The sequence below is a fragment of the Puma concolor genome, chromosome D1 (genome assembly GCF_028749965.1).
Source record: "Puma concolor isolate L17-30 chromosome D1, mPumCon1.1.hap2, whole genome shotgun sequence".
NCBI classification, from domain to species: Eukaryota; Metazoa; Chordata; class Mammalia; order Carnivora; family Felidae; genus Puma; species Puma concolor.
The window spans coordinates 70,111,904-70,129,850 of NC_141676.1; the positions used below are offsets into that span (position 1 = coordinate 70,111,904).

The following is a 17,947-nucleotide window of genomic DNA, read 5'->3' on the forward strand; positions in this document are numbered from 1 at the left end:
TTCCTAAGTTTCAAGTGCTATGGTTTTAGGAGATTCTGGTTTAAGATTAGTCTCTAAGAAATCAGTTCATCAATAAAGTTTTCAATGTTACCCTTCCAGGGCACACAGAAAATTTGAGGGGACTCCTATAGGTGCAATGAGCCGACCCAAGGACATGACTATGATCACGGATTTTAGGGGTTTGCCTGCTGGTGGTGGAGTTCTTTCCTGGCAAGGCAGAAATCCCCTTTTCTTTGAGAAATTCTACAACAATGACCCTTTATTCTTTCTCTAGTCCAGAAGCTTTCAAAACATTTACACTGTCTGCAGCATCTCTTAAGAAGCCACTTCTGGACTAAACTTCTGGACTAAACTTAGTGTAAGCAAACACAAGCTTTAGTGCATTTTACAGGTTAATGAGAGATCAAGGTTATTTGAGGAAAGGTCTACTCAACTCCTGCCTGTATGTACGTATTTCCTTCTCAGTAAGGAAATTCTCCCGCCCCTATTCTTTTGATCACCATGGCTGGGATTGCCAGAGACAAAGGAGGAAAAGGACAGAGTCAGATAAAAAAGAAACAAAAATCAGTTTGTTTAAATTGCCAGGGAAATCTGCCTTTGGCTAAAGGAAGTCAAACCCAGAACATCCTGTTCAAGTTACTAAGGCTCATTTACTTCCAGCTTGAGCAGAAAACTATAATCTTTGCATTTGTGTGGGGTGGCTCAATCTTTTCTACCTTCACTCTCAACCCCTACACCTAAACTTCTGGATGGCTGAGGTGTTCCTTTGTCCTCCCCAAACAGCAGTCTACTCCTTCTGGATGCTAAAGTCCCAAGTGGGTCATGTGCAGTTAAATACAAACTCACTTTTTCTTTTTTGGTATGTAAATGTTCAAACTTCCTCTAAGAAAGAAAAAGCCAATTCCCTCAGGGACTGAAAGCAAAGTAGTTCAGAAAGGAGAATAAATGCTCCTTCTTCTCTCCTCTAGATCAATCGGTTCCAGAGCGTTTCAACGATGTGGGATCCAGACACAATTTAACTTGTTCCATGTGACATTCATGTAAAATAATAACTGAACAACTATTAAAGTCCTTCATGCTTTGGAAGGACTCCTTGCGCCACCTTCCTTAGATCTATTCCAGCATCAATTCCCCAGCACGGAACAACCCATGAAAAACCCTGGACTGCCCGGCTGGTCTGCCTGGGAAGATGCCCATGCGTGAGTCAGAGCTCTCAGCAAAATGACACTTTTGCAGATAAGCCTGCAAGCTTTTTCTTGTCAGAAAATGAAAAGTATGTGTTTTCGTCGACTTTTACATTTTCCTCCCTTGAATGCCAGAAACTTTAGAGGCAAATTTATAGCCACGGTGCTCTAATCGGCTCAAAAATTATAGACTATAAGGGTTGGATTTAGAAGGAGCCCTTGAGATCACCTAATAAAATTCTCTTGTTTTATAGATGAGCACAGTGAGGCCCAGGAAGGAGGAGACTTGGTGACAGTCACACTGCTCAAACTGGGACCAGAGCCTAGGTCTCATGACTCCAAGGTTTTGCTACTAACGCACACTGGGGCCTGGCAGTATCCATTCCTTCTGCTTCCTTCAGATGGCCTCCACTTAGTTTTCAGTGAGCAACTTTTTACCAGCTCCTAATCCAGTGGTTTTCAAATCGTGGCCCCTGCCCCAGCAGCATCAGGGTACCCTGAATCTGTGTTTTGCCAAGCCTCCGGGTGATCCCAATGCACGCTAAGTCTGAGATGCCCTACCTTAACCTGTTTGCCCCACCCACCGGATTAAGAAGGAGATCAGGGCACTAATCGGATCCATCTAATTTCACAGCCCTTTTTCAGCTTGGCTCTTCCTGTTACCTAAGGCAGAGGTCCACTTAATTTACCTCTGGGGAAAGAGTTTATTGGAAATTTGGAACTGGGGTGGAAAGCCAGGGACTGGCACTCGCTCTGCCTGCTTCTTCCTCTCGCTGCCACCTGTCCAGTTCTCCTCTTTCCACAGATCTGTTCGTTAACTTTCCTCTCTTCCTTCTGTTCCTTCATAGCCGACATCTGCTTTTGTTGTACCATGACCCGACTCTGAACTCTAAACTATAGCATCCCTTCTGCCTTAATTTCTCTTCCTAATTGCAAAATTCTTCCTATGTAACTTTTCCCATTTTTCGGTTTACACTCCTGAAAAGGACTCCAACTGACCCAGCACATCTTTTGAGTCAGTTCACACTGGTCCCATGCTTACCCCAAAATGCTTCGTCACCTTTAGTCTGATGCTTTTTCCTGTCTAATCAACTATTGACATAAGTGTACAGTTTGGATGGGGTTTTGGGGGGGCGACTTCCGTGCAGTGCTAAAAGCTTCAGGAGGAAATTGGGGGAGGGGGAAGGAAGCATACATGGGTGACTCTTTCTGACCTCCCCCTCCACTAATCCTGGGAATGAGACATGAGGGAACTTGGCAATGGGTTTAATAGTTAGGCTTACCGAGGGTTGGGTCGGAGATGGAAGTTCTGTTATATTATCATGATCCTAATCTTCAGTATACTGCCAGGCCGGGGTGGCCTGGAAAATATGGACTGCTGGTTATCAACTCCCCAGAAGTCACAGAAGATCCAAGCTGGAGGAACTATAGCGATCACGAAGCTCCGTGATTTGTGGCCCTGGGCTGCCACGAGAATCCCTGGGAGCTTTTGAGAAATGAAAGCTGCGTGGGCCCCACCTTGGGGATTCTGACTTAAAGCTCCCAGATGCTTCTAATGCACAGCTGTCACTGAGAACTACGGGTCTAACTTGACCCTCATAATTTTACAGCTGGCGAAACAGGCTCGGCTATATAATGTGACTGTGGCTCACTTAAAGATCTCATTCCTACCTTGGTTATAGAGTTTGGGTTATTAGATCCTAAGTGGTTAGAGCTGGAAGAGATCACAGAAGCCACACAGTTCAATCCTACACTTCCACGTGAGACTAAGGAGCTTAGTGACTTGCCCACAGAGTCACCCAGGAAGGAGGTGGCCAAAGCTACAAACCATGTCTCATGACCCCTCACTCCTCTGTGCACAATACCAAGGCAGAGGACCAAGGATGCCAGATGAGAAGCTAAGCAGGCCCAGCCGCAGACCTCACTCTTGCTCTGCTCCAGGGAACCTTTGCACAGCACAGCTGGAACAGCTTGGCAGAGAAACCCGACGTAACTGGGTGTGGAATGGGCTCAACCAAAGGAATTGGTACCTTGGGGCCTTGAGGATGGGGAAGAGGCAGCTGGTTTGATGATGCTAATCTTCACTTTCTGCCCGCCTTCCAATCATGCTGGGAGTACGGGTGCCTGTTCCTGATCAACTGACAGCTGGGCTGGAGTCCAGACTGTGATGTGCTCAAATGCTGTGCCCTGGGTGTCAGGGAGCTTCTGACACTTGCTGAGATCGGGTTGTCTTTGTTTCCCAGAGTGGCTTTAAGTCAATATGTTGGCGTCCATTGGTCCTGTGTATGGCTAGAAATGGCTTCGCTTGGCATTTGGGAAGCAGAGGCATGAACCCTGGGGGCCCTTGTGTACATGGGTAGAGGCGATGGAAGTGGTGGTGATGGCTGAAGATAAAAAGGTTCCAATGTAAAAACAGAAACAAATAAAAGAGAAAATAAAAAGCATTTAGGGCTCCAACAGCAAAGACAAAAACCAAATGAGGCAACGGCTTGACATAATGAGTGACAATCAGGAAAGCCCAAAGAGGTGAGTATGAGCCTCAACCACATCTTTCAGGGGGGCTGGGGTGAGGGAGAAGAAGCGATGAAAAAGCAATGTCCCTTTACGCTTGTGAGGAACCTTACAGTGGATAAAGCACTTTCACACACACGTAGCTCATCCGATCTTTACAACAAGCCCAAGAGGCGGACAGTTCCCGTGGTCCAGACTTGGGGACAGGAGCAGCCGGGCTCCAAGGCCACATGGTTCACAGGGGAGCTGACCCATTCCCTCTGGACTCCAGCCCCAGTGCTCTGTCTGCCATGGTACAGTGTGTGTGTGTGTGTGTGTGTGTGTGTGTGTGTGTGTGTGTGTCCCTCATGTGTGCAGGCCATTCATGCAAGGGAGCTTCCATGAAGACATGCATGCAAATGCTTATCTCTGAGGTGTCATGTTCACAGGGCCACAAGAAGCTCACCTGTGAGCTCAGGAGAAACACAGGTGTCTTAGACAAGTTAGCCTTAATTTTCCTCTGGTAAAGTAACAAGCTCCTTTTGGGGTTGTGTAGGGATAAAGTACCCGAAGTGTCTAGCCTAGGGCCCACCATGAGCAGTGTAAGCATTCAATAAATGGTAGCAGTTACTGTCCTGCATACATGTTACTGGCCTGTGTGCAGGACCCCACCTGCCTGCAGATAAGAAAGACAACAGCCTGGCTCAGGGCCAAGGGCTGCTGGCTTTGTCCAAATCCAAACCTGACTTCAGGTATCTTCTACAGGATCTCGACCACCAGTGAAGCCAAGGCCCACTTCCTACCCTCACCTCTCCCTCCACATCTTCCCCTTACCTGCTAACAGGTTTGCTAGTTAGGCACAAGTATGGATCTTTTCAGGTCTGTATCACACAACAGAGGAATGGGGGCACTTCAGAGGGCCAAGATGCCCTCAGCTGGTTTACCCTTCAGACTCTTGGGTAGGGTGACTCAGAGTCAGATGACAGACCCTGAGGGTGGTGTCTTGAGCAGGTCACAGCTGCTGAGCACCTGCTAGGGCTGGGCCTTTTACACATGGAATCTCACTGAATCCTCGTAAGCAGCCACATGAACAAGCATCATTCCCATTTTACACATGAGGAGACTGTGTGTGTGTGTGGGGGGGGGGTCGCTAAATGGTCATAAGTCATCAAAAGCTGGGATTCAAGGCCAAGTCTTCCTGCTTCAAAGTCTGCTCCTTCTACTACCCATAACCCAGCCCTCACCGCCCATGTGGATGGGATCCCACACAGAGGCTGGGAAATGTCAGGGTTACAGGCATGTGCATATCTGTTAGATCCCAAGACGATGAAGGTGAAGACAAGGTTGGTCAAGATGGAGGTGCCTAGGGAAGGGAGGGTATTCTCCCACACTGGACAGCAGCCTACACCATACTGGCTTTCCCCTCATAGCCCCTCCTTAGCTGAGTTGCATCTTGGACTCCTGCCTGGCCTCACCCTGGGCTTGCACATGTTAATGACATTCAAGGCCATTCCTTCAAGCCAGGCTATCCAGTATCTATGGCCCATGGAGAAGCACTCACGGGAGGTACAAAGGGTGAGGCAGGAAGGGGCAGAGGAGGCTCCACAGAATCCAGAACCTGCAGCTGTGTTTATCCACCCAGGGATACTCAGGTGCCCCAGAGATAGTCTAGCATCTCTCTCAAGGCTGTGAGGTGATGCAGAGCCCGAGGCACTTTGGAAGTTCCATTTTAGCATCAGCTGGACCTAATTAGCTTTGGAGGGGGACAGGCCCTTTCACAGAGGACTCCATTGTTCCTGGGAACCTGGCAGGAATGTTTATCATTTCAGAAACTGAGAAGGAGCTGGCTCTCTCCCTCCTGGCCTTGGGGCTGTCCTCCCTTCAGATGCTAATCCATAAAGCCATTCCAAGCCAGGCCTCAGATGAAGCTCAGGGCTGGGGTGGAGCCCAAACTCCCATTTCCTTCAGGAGCAAGGCAGGTGTGGAATCAACACCTGGAAAGCAGCCAAATGGAAACCTGGTGCAACAGCTCAGACTGTCACATGTCAAGTAGCTTAATTGGGTAATCATCTGAAGAAGGGTTTGTGCAAAACATATGCGGGAAGTCTGTACCAAGAGTGTGAGGGAAGAATCCAAGAACACGGTTCAGTCTGCCCACACCTGCCTCAGCCCCACAGAGCCTCAGGCTCAGGACCTAGGTGGATCATTCTCTCCCAGGAGAGGCTCAGGAAAAGGTTATGTAGCAATCCCCACCAAAGAGTCCTGAGCAATCAAGCATTCCTGGAGCTGCAAGGGCACCCATCCCTAAATGCCCACCAAATAAATGTGCATAGTCCCAAACCACAGCAGGCAGTGTAGTGCGGTGGTTACCTGTCCACGTTCTAGTTCAGACTGCGTGGGTCTGAGTTCTGGCTTTGCTGGTTATGAGCTGTGTGATTTGGGACAAGTTATTTCTCTGTGTCTCAGTGTTCCCATCTACAAATGGGATGGCAGTAGTAACTACCTCTTAGGGGATTGTGAGAATCAAATAAGTTAATATGCAAAGATTTTAGGATGTGCCTGACCTTCAGCAAACAGTTATGCATTACTATGATGCTTTTTTCCTGTTCCAGTTCAACTGCACATCTTGGGCTGGGACCATGGCACTCTTGTTTTCCCCACTGTGTGTCCAGCTTCTGTAGTACCCTGACGGCCCTCACTCAGGGCTGGCCTGGTTCTCTGGGCTCAAGTGGTTGGCAGAGCCTTGTTTCCACCCATATGAACCCCCACTCTGCCACCATGCCCCTCTCCATTGCTGAGCCATTGGAGAACTGCCAATGGGGCCTGGGTCCAAGTGGACACAGCTCTCCCTGTGACTCCAAACACCTTGTGTCGTGGGAAGGAGACCAAGCTCGTTCCTCTTTTTGGGCAGAGCCACTGGCCAATTCTCCTACCCCTCTATTCTCCTGTTTCACCCACCGTGGGGTCCTAGAGGACTTGCATTCTAGCAAGGGAGAGAAGGGTGTGCCTGGATCACTGTAAACAAATGCTTTTTGTCTCAATTCTTTGCTTTCATCTTTTACAGCCCAGCTCAAATGTCATCTCTTTGGTGTGGCTTTCCCTGACTCTGGTAGCCAGAATTCTAACTACCAGTTAGATCTTACACAAGTTCCTTTCCTCTGGCCACCTCAGTTTCCTCATCTGTGAAATGGAGGTACTGTTACCAGACTAACCTGACAGGACATTGGGAGGATCCATTATGAGCCAATGGATGTAAAAGCCTATCTCCCCTCCCCTGACCCTCCTTGCCAGGCACAGGAGGTGGGGAGATACCCAAGTGAGCTGACCACCCAGGTGTCTATAAAACCTATAATACCAAGCCCTTTCCTGGAATGGCCATTCCCTTCTTCTTTACCCACAGAATTCCTATCCAACCTTCAGGGACCAGCTCAAATATCATCTCTTCTGTGAAGCATTCCTACCACCTCCAGGGAAAAGAAATTTCTCTCTCCCATGGACTCCTGTAATTCTTTGTCTCTATTAAATCTCTTATTTTTTAAACTTTTATTATATTTAACTTATATCATTATTGCCTGGCCCTTCACTGTGCTTGAGGTCAAGAACCATATTTTGTTCTTTGGGGGGTAATTTCACAGCATGTAACATGATGCCCAGTACCTAGTAGTTGCTCCATCAGTGATGAGGGAAACAAAGAGAAATGCAGTTCAAATTAAATTCCCTTATTATAGCCTGCAGCCCACTGATAGATGCACTGATAGATGCAGTGTGTAACGCTCCCCAAGAAGCTTATGGCTGCCTTAATGCCTTAATGTTTACACTTCCTTAAAAACTAAAAGCAACCTTATCTTGACAATAGCTAAATCTTTAGGGTCCTATGAGACCCTGCTTCCAGCATCCAGAAATTCCTTGGAGACTTATGTTACTATACCTCCCCTCCCTGCACAAACTTGAGAGTGTATAATCAGTTGTTCCTCACAACCCTAGTGCAGCTCTTTCTGCCCACAGGTCCTGTCCCCGTGCTTTAGTAAAATCACCTTTTTGCACCAAAGACATCTCAAGAATTTTCTTGGCCATTTGCCCATGAACCCTACTTCAAATTCCATCAATAAGTGTTCGTTAACTCCAGTTCAGTTTTGTGTGTTCCCTGGATTCTAGAGTGGGTTCTGGAGGCAAAGTCTACCTTAAGAACCTGTTGTATGTGCAGGATCCTGATCCTAGTAACTGGTTCATCCGGAACCAACAACCAAATCTACAATCTAGGTTGTAGCCTAGGAGTGGGATAGCCTTGCATTTCCACAGGACCTCAGTGGCCAGCCAGTGCAGGCAGTGAGCCATGTCATAAGGGCTGAAGGACTTCAGGAAACAGTAGGTTCTGGAAGAGTCCAATTGTGTCTGTAGTTAAACGTGTGAGTTCATTAAATGTTCAATGACTCAATTTTCTTTTTAAAAATGTAAAAGTGTGTATGTATGACTCTACATGTAGCAATTTTTCCTTCCTCCTACAACAGTCACTGAAGACAAATAAACACTCACATGTATGACAGATACCTAATCCACACATCACATTTTACCCTCACAATGACTAGTTGATATAGGTAGTATTATTACCTTCATTTTACAAATGTGGAAATTAAGGCTGAGAGAGGATAAGGAAATTGCCCAAGGTCAAGGAGACTAAAAGTCAGGGCTGACAGCAAAGACGCAGCTCTTTCTAGTCAGTACACAATGCTACTTTCCCATCAGAGTGTCAGGTGCTTGCCAAGTACTGGTCTAGTATATGCAAATGGATCTGACGTATTGACTAACGCCTCAAGAAATTTGTGTTCTGGTAGAGGGGGCTGATATACAAATAATTAAAAACATGAAGCACAAAAAATGTAACTATGGAATGGAACTACGTGTAATGAATTGAGGGGGAGGCAGAGGAAGGAGTGGGCAGTTCAGCCCTGGTGGATCAGGGAGGGCAGAGAAGCTGACTCTTGGGTGACCTTGAAGGCTAGCAACAATTCTGATGGACAGAGAACAAGGAAAGACGAGAATGCAGATGTCTGAGGCAGAGAAGAACACATGTGCAAAGGCACAGAGGATGAGAGCACCAGAAGTACTTGGACATGAGGAATAGATCAGTGTAGCCAGAGCATGGGATTTCTGAGCTGGAGCTGGGCTGTGATAAGCTTACTTTCATCAAAGTGCTGGACTTGTTTCTTTAAGACTTAGAGGCTGCTGATGGCCTTGGAGGAGGGAAATGAGCTGACCTGCATTCTGCAGGAGGGAGGACCTGGGAGGATCATTTCTGAGTAGGAACTGGCAGGTAAACAGGGTCCTACATCCTTTAGAAATGTTCTACCAGCTCCCAAGGTCGCTGCCACTACTGGTTTCAGAATGAGAGTAAGAGAAAAGGAGTCTCTTTCCTCTTGAAAAAGGCAGGTTGAAGACCACTGCTACAGGGTCTGGGTGCAGTCCCCCCATAGGACTGCAGAAGAATGGCTCCTTTTTTTTTTTTTTTAAGTTTATTTACTTTGTTTTTAGAGAGACAGAGACAGTGAGTGAGTGGGGAGGGGGAAGAGAGAGAGAGAAAATCCTGAGCACGCTCCACGCTCAGCACAGAGCCTGAGGCAGGGCTCAATCCCACGAACCATGAGATCATGACCCGAGCCCAAAATCAGGAGTCGGACGTTTAACTGACTGAGCCATTCAGACACCCCAAGGCTGCTCTGAGTGATGAGGTCAGGTCTGCTTCAACAGCTGGACCCCACCCCCACCGCAAGAAGTGAGACGTGACACACTGCCCCTTGGCCAAAGGTGACAGTGGGGCCAGAAGAGGAAGAGAACCGGCATCAGGGCCTCCACGTGCTCAGGTGGCAGGCTCATCCCAAATGCTGGCTTCACAACTGGAAGAATGTTTTTCCAAATCAACAAAAGATGTTCTAGATCCATGATTACATGCTCCTCATATACCAAAGGATTTATAAACACAGATTTATAAATTCTATGCAAACATAAATTACACATCAGTGCACAGCACACCGTATCTTAACATATTCTAACACAGACTAAAACAGTGTTCCATTACATATAATAAACCCAAGCCAGTCTTTTATCAGCAGTGCTAGAAATATGTATTGATAATAACCAGGCACCTTGCACTGAGGATCTTTGGAAAACACTCATTTTTCCTTTTTTATACATTTTTAAAAATATATATTCTGAACTCATCATGAAAAAAAAAAACCACAAGCAATCTTTTTAGAAAGACTGCCCTCTAAATTCTTTGGCTCTGAAAGAAACTGTAGTGCCAAATTTTTGTCTAACAAAATGACATTTTAAGTGGAATCTGAGTCAAGCCCAAATGAAGGAATACTGCTTCTTTGAGTCAGCAAAAGAATTCAGTCTTTGGTATCCAACACTCCATTATTCATTGGCCCGAACTGGCAAGAGAGCCGTCGGCACTGTGGAGATGACAAGAGAGGGGGTAGGTGGTAGGTAGATAATGAGAGAAAAACAATCTGAAATACCTTTCAGGCCAACTTTGAACAACATGTTGCGCATTTATCATTGGGAGGTGGAGGGGCTCTGTTATTCCCTTGCTAGACCCTCTCTCAGCTCATTTCTCTGGGCGTGGGGTAATTTCCTGAGCAAGAGCTTAAGATCAAATGTCTTGTCGAGCCTTTGGCTCAACCAGGAATAGCCTCCAGAGTCCCATTAAGCAAGGCCAGAGGGAAGAATAGATTCCCCAACATGAGACGGCCCCTCCCTGAGCCCACGCCCCAGGATGGCTCACCGGGGCCTGCGGAAGGTCAGGCCATAGTGCTGACAGGCCAGTCCCACGGTGGGGGTGTACACGATGGGCATGAATTTCTCCACGTCTGACGTCAGCACTCGGTAGAAGAGCTTCTCGTTCCGGTCCTGGAGTGTCATGAGAATGATGTACCTTGGAAAGGGAGACGAGAATCACACTGGTCACATGAGCACCATAGTGGCATTGCAGAGGTCCCTTGATGCAAAGACCCAGGGCTCCCACTCAGCTACTTACAATGGCACGTTCATGGGCAAATCACTATCTCCCCTAAGCATGGGTCTCATTTCTTGTAAAATGTGGAGGATATTGTCTGCCTTATAGTACTTATCATTATTCATGGCATAGACACTATTCTAAATATTTTACATTAACTCATTTAAAACCCCCAGAGACTTGTGAGGTAGGTCCTATAATTCTGGCTGTTTTAGAGATAAGGAGGGTAAGGCACAGAGAAATGAAATAGATTTGAACTTAAGCAATCTGACTCCAGAATCACAACCATGATGCAAGATGGTTAGTTATGTTATTACTGTGTGGACATTACTGAATGAAAAAATAATAGGGGCGCTTAGGTGGCTCAGTCAGTTAAGCTCCTTGACTTTCGCTCAGGTCATGATCTCGCCAGTCAGAGTTCAAGCCCCTCATCAGGCTCTGTGCTGACAGTTCAGAGGCTGGAGCCTGTTTCAGATTCTGTGTCTCCCTTTCACTCTCTGCCCCTCCCCCATTCGTGCTGTCTCTATTTCTCTCTCTCTCTCAAAAATAAACATTAAAAAAATTTTAAAAAGAAAAAAAAAATAATATACTGGAGGTGGCATAGAGTTGAGGAAAATACAGAATACACCAGAGCTGGACTTTCCCACTACAAAGGGCTGGTCCCTGTCACAAGCAGAGCTCCCCGAGTGGCTGAGTACCACTTGACCTCAGGAGGTGTGCTCCAAAAAAATCTCTTTCTCACCTATTCCCTGAAGCCTGAAATCAGTAAGCCAGGAAAAAAGCCTTTCATTCAGAGTCCTGAAAACGCAAAAACCCTGGGGGAAAAAAACCCAAGGGTTGAAATTCAAGGTGAGGTGTTGGTGACTACTGATATCACACCCGTTCTGGACAACAGTGTAGGAGAGTATGGAGGCACTTGAGCCCTGGCATGCAATGGGGTGGGAGAGAGGTACCCAGAGGGGAATGATCCCTGGGCATGGTATCAGGGTCCTGGGTTTGAACCCCAATTCTGCTGTTAACTAGCATTGTGACTCTGGGGAAGTCATGTGACTTCCTGGGGCCTCAGCCTCTTCCCTACCAAAGGCCCTGGTCTAGAACTAAAAACAGTGTTTTAGAAGGAAGGGAGAATTTCCGCTTGCGTAGCCAGGATCTCAGCTCGTTACTAGTGTTCTGAGCTCATTCCCTTACTCAGTAGCCATTTGCACTCATCTCTTCCCAGTTCTGCATCCAGTGATGTCAAGTTGATAACTTGAAATCGGTCATGGTTGGGAGTATTTATATCATGGAAATTGGCCAATGCTATAAATCAGGGTTCTCCTCATGCCCCAGAACCAGTTACTATAAATTTACCAGCATACCATTACCCTTACTGAAAAGAAGCCAGGGAGCTTCCTTAGCATTTCCCTGAGCGCCTGCTGAAATAAGGGACTCTGGGAATGAGTGGGTCAGAGGAGTCAACAGACCATCAGGAGCAAGCCCTGTAGAGCAGCCAGTATCAGGCACGTCCCCTGCTCCCTGAGCCTGGCATGTCTTCCCAGGCATATGAGTAAAGTCTATCTAGCTGAAAAAAACTGGGGACAGGGAAGGATTTAGGACTTTTAATTCTTAGGAAAAAGGATTTCACATTAGACTTTAATTCTTTGTGAATTTAACAAACGGGGGAAGTTCAGATTGTTCAAAGTTAGAGCATGTGTAATGCTGTTGGTTGGATTAATCTTGTACTTTCCGGTTTGGTCTTCAGGGTGACATAGTTAGACTACTGAGTGGCATAAACAAGAAGGAAAGAATATTTGACCTGGGCTGCAGTATGGCCTTGGAGCTAATGGGAGTGATACCCATAGAGTTTACCTGTTCCGGAATAGAGGGAAGGGGGGAAGCAGAGCTTTCATTATTCACTACAATTTAGGAAACATGGACTCTATGGGGGAAGCATGGGAAGACAGGTGCAGGATCTGACATCCTGCTGAGGGGGACAGCCACACCATCAATGACCCAAAGTCTTGGCCATTAAGCTCTACAGATATATGGGGGTGTCTCTTATCTTCTCCCCAAATTTCTGCCGGAGCCCAGCAAGGCGCCGTATTTATTTTTGCACGCTTTTGCACAGTGCCTATTGTTGTAAGTTACAGTTACTATGTAACTATTCTGAGCACATTACAAATACTAATGCATTTAAGCCTTATCATAACCCTATGAGTTAGATACCACTGGTATGGTACAGATGAGCAATGAACCAGAGGGGCTGAGTAAGTTTTGCTGTTAAGTGATAGAGTGAGGATTTGAAGTCAGTCTAATACTAGAGTCTAGTCTTATAGCCACTGAGCTCTAATGCCTCTTAGCTATGGCACAGCAGAGCAATTAAGAGCAGACTCTGGAGCGAACTGTGTTCAAATCCTGGCTGTACCAATTCACAGCCATGTGACGTGGGAGGTCACCACCTTCTTTAGTAAAAACTGACAAAGCTGACCCTGTGATCCCTCATTTGGCTCTTCGTGTAGTATCCCCACTGGGAGAACCCAGAGGGGAGGCAGGGTTATTAACGGCTCTAACATATGACATCTGAGGTCCCTTCGGAGGTGTCATTGTGCACTTCCCCTCTTCTCCCACACATTCCCCTTACCGTATGAACCTGGGCCATGTACCACCCTTCTCCCCCTTGCTCCCCTTCTCCCTGTTGAGTGAAATGCCTTCCATGAACCCCAGTGCCATCTGCTGAAGTCCCATCAGTGCTTCTCTGGCTGACTCAGATACCATCACTTCCCAGAGGCCCAACCAGATTCCACTGGTTGGACGTCAGTCGCCCTTCCCAGTTCTCCCAAGACATGTCTACAGTGCCTCTGTCATAACAAGCTCTGTCCCTCAGGGAGACCACCATCCTGTGGAAGACAGGGCTGGGTCTGGGATGTCTCAGGGCTCTCAGCCTTTCCCTGCTGCAGAGAACCAAGAGAACCTTGTATGGGCCACAAGAAACAGCTCAGCCTGTGGCTCGAGTAGAGGGAGCAAATCTAGGCACTGACTTGTCCAGGTCGCTCTGCTGCCGCTCGTAGTATCTCATGATCCGGAGAAGCTGGACGTCCTGGCTCAGGAAGCAGGGGGGAATCAGGCCGTGGATTCCAAGCTGCAGCCTTTCTTCAAGTGTAAAGGCCATCCCCTGGGAGGAACAAGAAAGAAACACACACACATGAAGGGATATGTGTAAAACTACAGAACAGAAAGGTTCCATCCACAGACAGGCAAAAGTCACTGATTCAACAGTGGGCCCTGCATTTGAATCCCACCTCTGCCATTTAAATGACGGGCAATCTTGTGCCAAGTACTTGGATTCTTCTGAGTTTCAGATTCCTCCCGGAAGAATGAGGAAAATATCTATGTGGTCAGTTTTTTTGGTTAGTTTTTTTTTTTTTTTAAATGTGTTTATTTTTTAGAACAATTTTGGATTTACAGAAAAAATGAGAAGGCAGTACAGAGAGTTCCCATATATCCCCTCAGCCAATTTCTATTATTAATATCGTCTATCACTTCAGTACATTTGTTAGAGCTAAAGAACCTATAGTGACACATTATTATGAAGCAAATGCCATAGTTTATTCAGGCTTCCTTGAGGTTTTGTTTGTTTTAGAGAGCAAATGAGCAGGGAAGAGGGGCGGGAGGTGGGGCAGAGAGAGCATCTTAAGTAGGCACCATGCTCAACGTGGAGGCTGACGCAGGGCTCAATCCCACAACCCTCGGATCATGACCTGAGTTGGAATCAAGACTCAGGCGCTCAACCAACTGAGCCACAGGTGCCCCATAGCCTTCCTTAGTTTTTACCTATGGCCCTTTCTGTTGTTCTTTTTGCAGGATCCCACACTACATCTAGTGATCATGTCTCCTTAGGCTCCTCTGTCTGACAGTTTATCAGACCTTCCTTGTTTTTGATGACTGAGAGTTTTGAGGAGTACTGGTCATATATTTTATACAATACCCTTCTATGGAATATGTCTGATGTTTTTTTCATGACTCTACTGGGATTATGGGTTTTTAGAAGGAAGACACAAAGTGCCATTTTACACATCAGATCAAGATACATACTGTCAACACGATTTATCACTGTTGATATCAACCTTGATAGCGACCCTGATCACCTGGCTGGGTAGTGCTTGTCAGGGTTCTCCACCGTAAAGTGACTCTTTTTTTGGCATCTTCTGCATGCAAGATTTGTCTCTTCTCCCCATTTATTTATTCAATCATTTATTTATATTAGAATGGACTCATGGGTACTTATTTTATACTTTGGGTTATAATCCAGTATTTATTTTGTTGCTCAAATTGTTCCAGCTTTGGCCATTAGGAACTCTTTCAGATGGCTCCTGTGTCCCTTTGACATATTCCCCTAATTCCTTCCTCCTCACTCCCTCTTTCTCTTCCTTCCCTCCTCTCTTTCTCTTTCTCTCTCTTCCTTCCTTCCTTCTTTCTTTTTCTTTTCTTCTCTTTCTCTCACTTTCTTCCTGCCTCCCTCCCTCCATCTCTTTCTCTCTCTCTTTCTTTCATCTACTTCTTACTTTCTGGCACAAGATGATCTAGGATCACCTTTTATGTTATAGCCTGCTCCGGTCCTAGAATCAGCCATTGATTCAAGGAAACCTAATTCCTTCTTTGAAACATGGCATTGGAAACCACTACTCAATACATGTGCTACTTACTACTGGGGTTTTATTGTTTCTAGTCCCTCTCAGCTGAAAGAGCAAGGAAATGAATCTATATTAAGCTAAACATAACTTCATAGTAATATCTCTAATCCATTACTGCATGGATCATTCTAGCCTCATCACTTTGCTAATCTGTAAATTCTTACTGCACCAGTGAGAGACTAAGCTCCCACCACCTGCCACCCATGTACTTAATTACTCAATTCCAGTATACACATTTGGTATCAAAATTGTTAACCCATGCCACCATGGGAAACAACTTAATACACTAGATTATAGTGCTTATAAGCTGTTCCTTTTGCCTTTAGTCTTCCAAACTTCACTTATTTCCACAGCTACTTAGGTCAGCACTTTTCCTTCCACTCCTTCACTGAGGTTGTATCATACATTTATGTATGATATAACACAGTTGTATTCTCATGTTACAGTGTGCATTTGATCCAGTAGCCTATTAAATGATTTGGAAAAAAAATCTGGATACATTAAGATCCATTCTTTATACTGTAAAGTTGTAGGAGTTTTGACAAATGCATAAGGTCTTGAATCCAACATTATGGCATCATGCAAAATAGTCTCACAGCTCTAAATATCCCATGTGCTTTACCTATTCATCCCTCCCTTCCTCCCCCTGGACCTCTGGCAACTACTGATTTTTTGGCTGTCTGTAGTTTTATCTTTCCCAGAATGTCATACAACTGGAATCACACAGTATGTAGCCTTTCCAGATTGGCTAATTTCACTTAGCCAGAAGCACATAAGGTTCATCCATCTATTTCTGCGGCTTCCTAACTCATTTCTTCTCATCATGGGAGGACATTCCATGGTCTGGTAGTCCCCTAGTTTCTCCGTTTATCTATTCATCTTGGTTGCTTCCAGTTTTTGGTGAATATAAATAAAGTTGCTATAAATATTCATGTGCAGGTTTTTGTGCAGACATAAGTTTTCAAATCAATTGAGTAAATACGTAGGAGTGCAAGTGCTAGATCATATGGTAAGGCTATGTTTAGCTTTTTACACAAACTGCCAAACCGTTTTCTAAAGTGGCTGTGCTATTTTGCATTCCCACCGCAGCAATGGAGTTTCTATTGCTCCACATCCTTTCTAGCATTTGGTACTGCCAGTTTTTAAAATTGTAGTCATTGTAATAGAACTGTAATGGCATATTATTGTAGTTTTAATCTGTAACTCTCTATTGACATATTAATGGTGAGCATTTTTTCATATGCTTATTTTCCATCTGTGTACCTTTTTTGGTGAGGTATCTGCTCAGATTTTTGCCCATTTTTTTGCTTGTTTTCCTTAATGTTAAGTTTGGACAATTCTTTGATCTACGTTTCAATGTAACCCATATCAAAACTCAAATGGCCTCTTTTGCAGAAATAGAAAAGTCAATCCTCAAATTCATATGCAATAGCAAGGGGCCCTGGACAAACAAAACCATTATTTAATTTTTAATATGAAATTTATTGTCACATCGATTTCCATACCCAGTGCTCATCCCAACAGGTGCCCTCCTCAATATCCATCACCCACCCTCCCCTCCCTCCCACCCCCCATCAACCCTCAGTTGATTCTCAGTTTTTAAGAGTCTCTTATGGTTTGGCTCTTTCCCTCTCTAACCTTTTTTTTTTTCCCCTTCCCCTCCCCCCATGGTCTTCTGTTAAGTTTCTCAGGATTCACAGAAGAGTGAAAACATATGGTATCTGTCTTTCTCTGTATGGCTTATTTCACTTAGCATAACACTCTCCAGTTCCATCCACATTGCTACAAATGGCCACATTTCATACTTTCTCATTGCCAACTAGTATTCCATATGTAAACCACAACTTCTTTATCCATTCATCAGTTGATGGACATTTAGGCTCTTTCCATAATTTGGCTATTGTTGAAAGTGCTGCTATAAACATTGGGGTACAAGTGCCCCTATGCATCAGCACTCCTGTTATCCCTTGGGTAAATTCCTAGCAGTGTGCTATTGCTGGGTAATAGGGTAGATCTGTTTTTAATTTTTTTAGGAACCTCCATGCTCTTTTCCAGAGTGGCTGTGCCAGTTTGCATTCCCACCAACAGTGCAAGAGGGTTCCTGTTTCTCCACATCCTCTCCACCATCTATAGTCTCCTGATTTGTTCATTTTAGCCACTCTAACTGGTATGAGGTGATATCTCAATGTGGTTTTGATTTGTATTTCCCTGATGAGGAGTGATGTTGAGCATCTTTTCATGTGCTTGTTGGCCATCTGGATGTCTTCTTTAGAGAAGTATCTATTCATGTCTTCTCCCATTTTTTCACTGGATTATTTGTTTTTTGGGTATTGAGTTTGGTGAGTTCTTTATAGGTTCTGGATACTAGCCCTTTATCTGATATGTTATGTGCAAATATCTTTTCCCATTCCATCGGCTGCCTTTTAGTTTTGTTGATTGTTTCCTTTGCTGTGTAGAAACTTTTTATCTTCGTGAGGTCCCAATAGTTCATTTTTGCTTTTAATTCCCTTGTCTTTGGAGATGTGTCAAGTAAGAAATTGCTGGACAACAACATGCAGAAGAATGAAACTAGACCACTTTCTTACACCATT

At 45.3% G+C, this 17,947-nt stretch overlaps 1 protein-coding gene across 3 annotated transcripts in view; it reads right to left on the reverse strand.

The window, feature by feature from the left end:
• The window catches only part of ME3 (malic enzyme 3), a 193,403-nt gene that overhangs the window by 87,832 nt on the left and 87,624 nt on the right, over window positions 1-17,947 (reverse strand). For all 3 annotated transcript variants that reach the window (XM_086678527.1, XM_086678526.1, XM_086678528.1), the window contains 2 exons: window positions 13,704-13,837; window positions 10,456-10,605 (listed from right to left, as the gene is read on the reverse strand). In XM_086678527.1, the coding sequence (XP_086534653.1) occupies window positions 10,456-10,605; window positions 13,704-13,837 (284 nt within the window). The remainder of the gene's footprint in view (window positions 1-10,455; window positions 10,606-13,703; window positions 13,838-17,947) is intronic.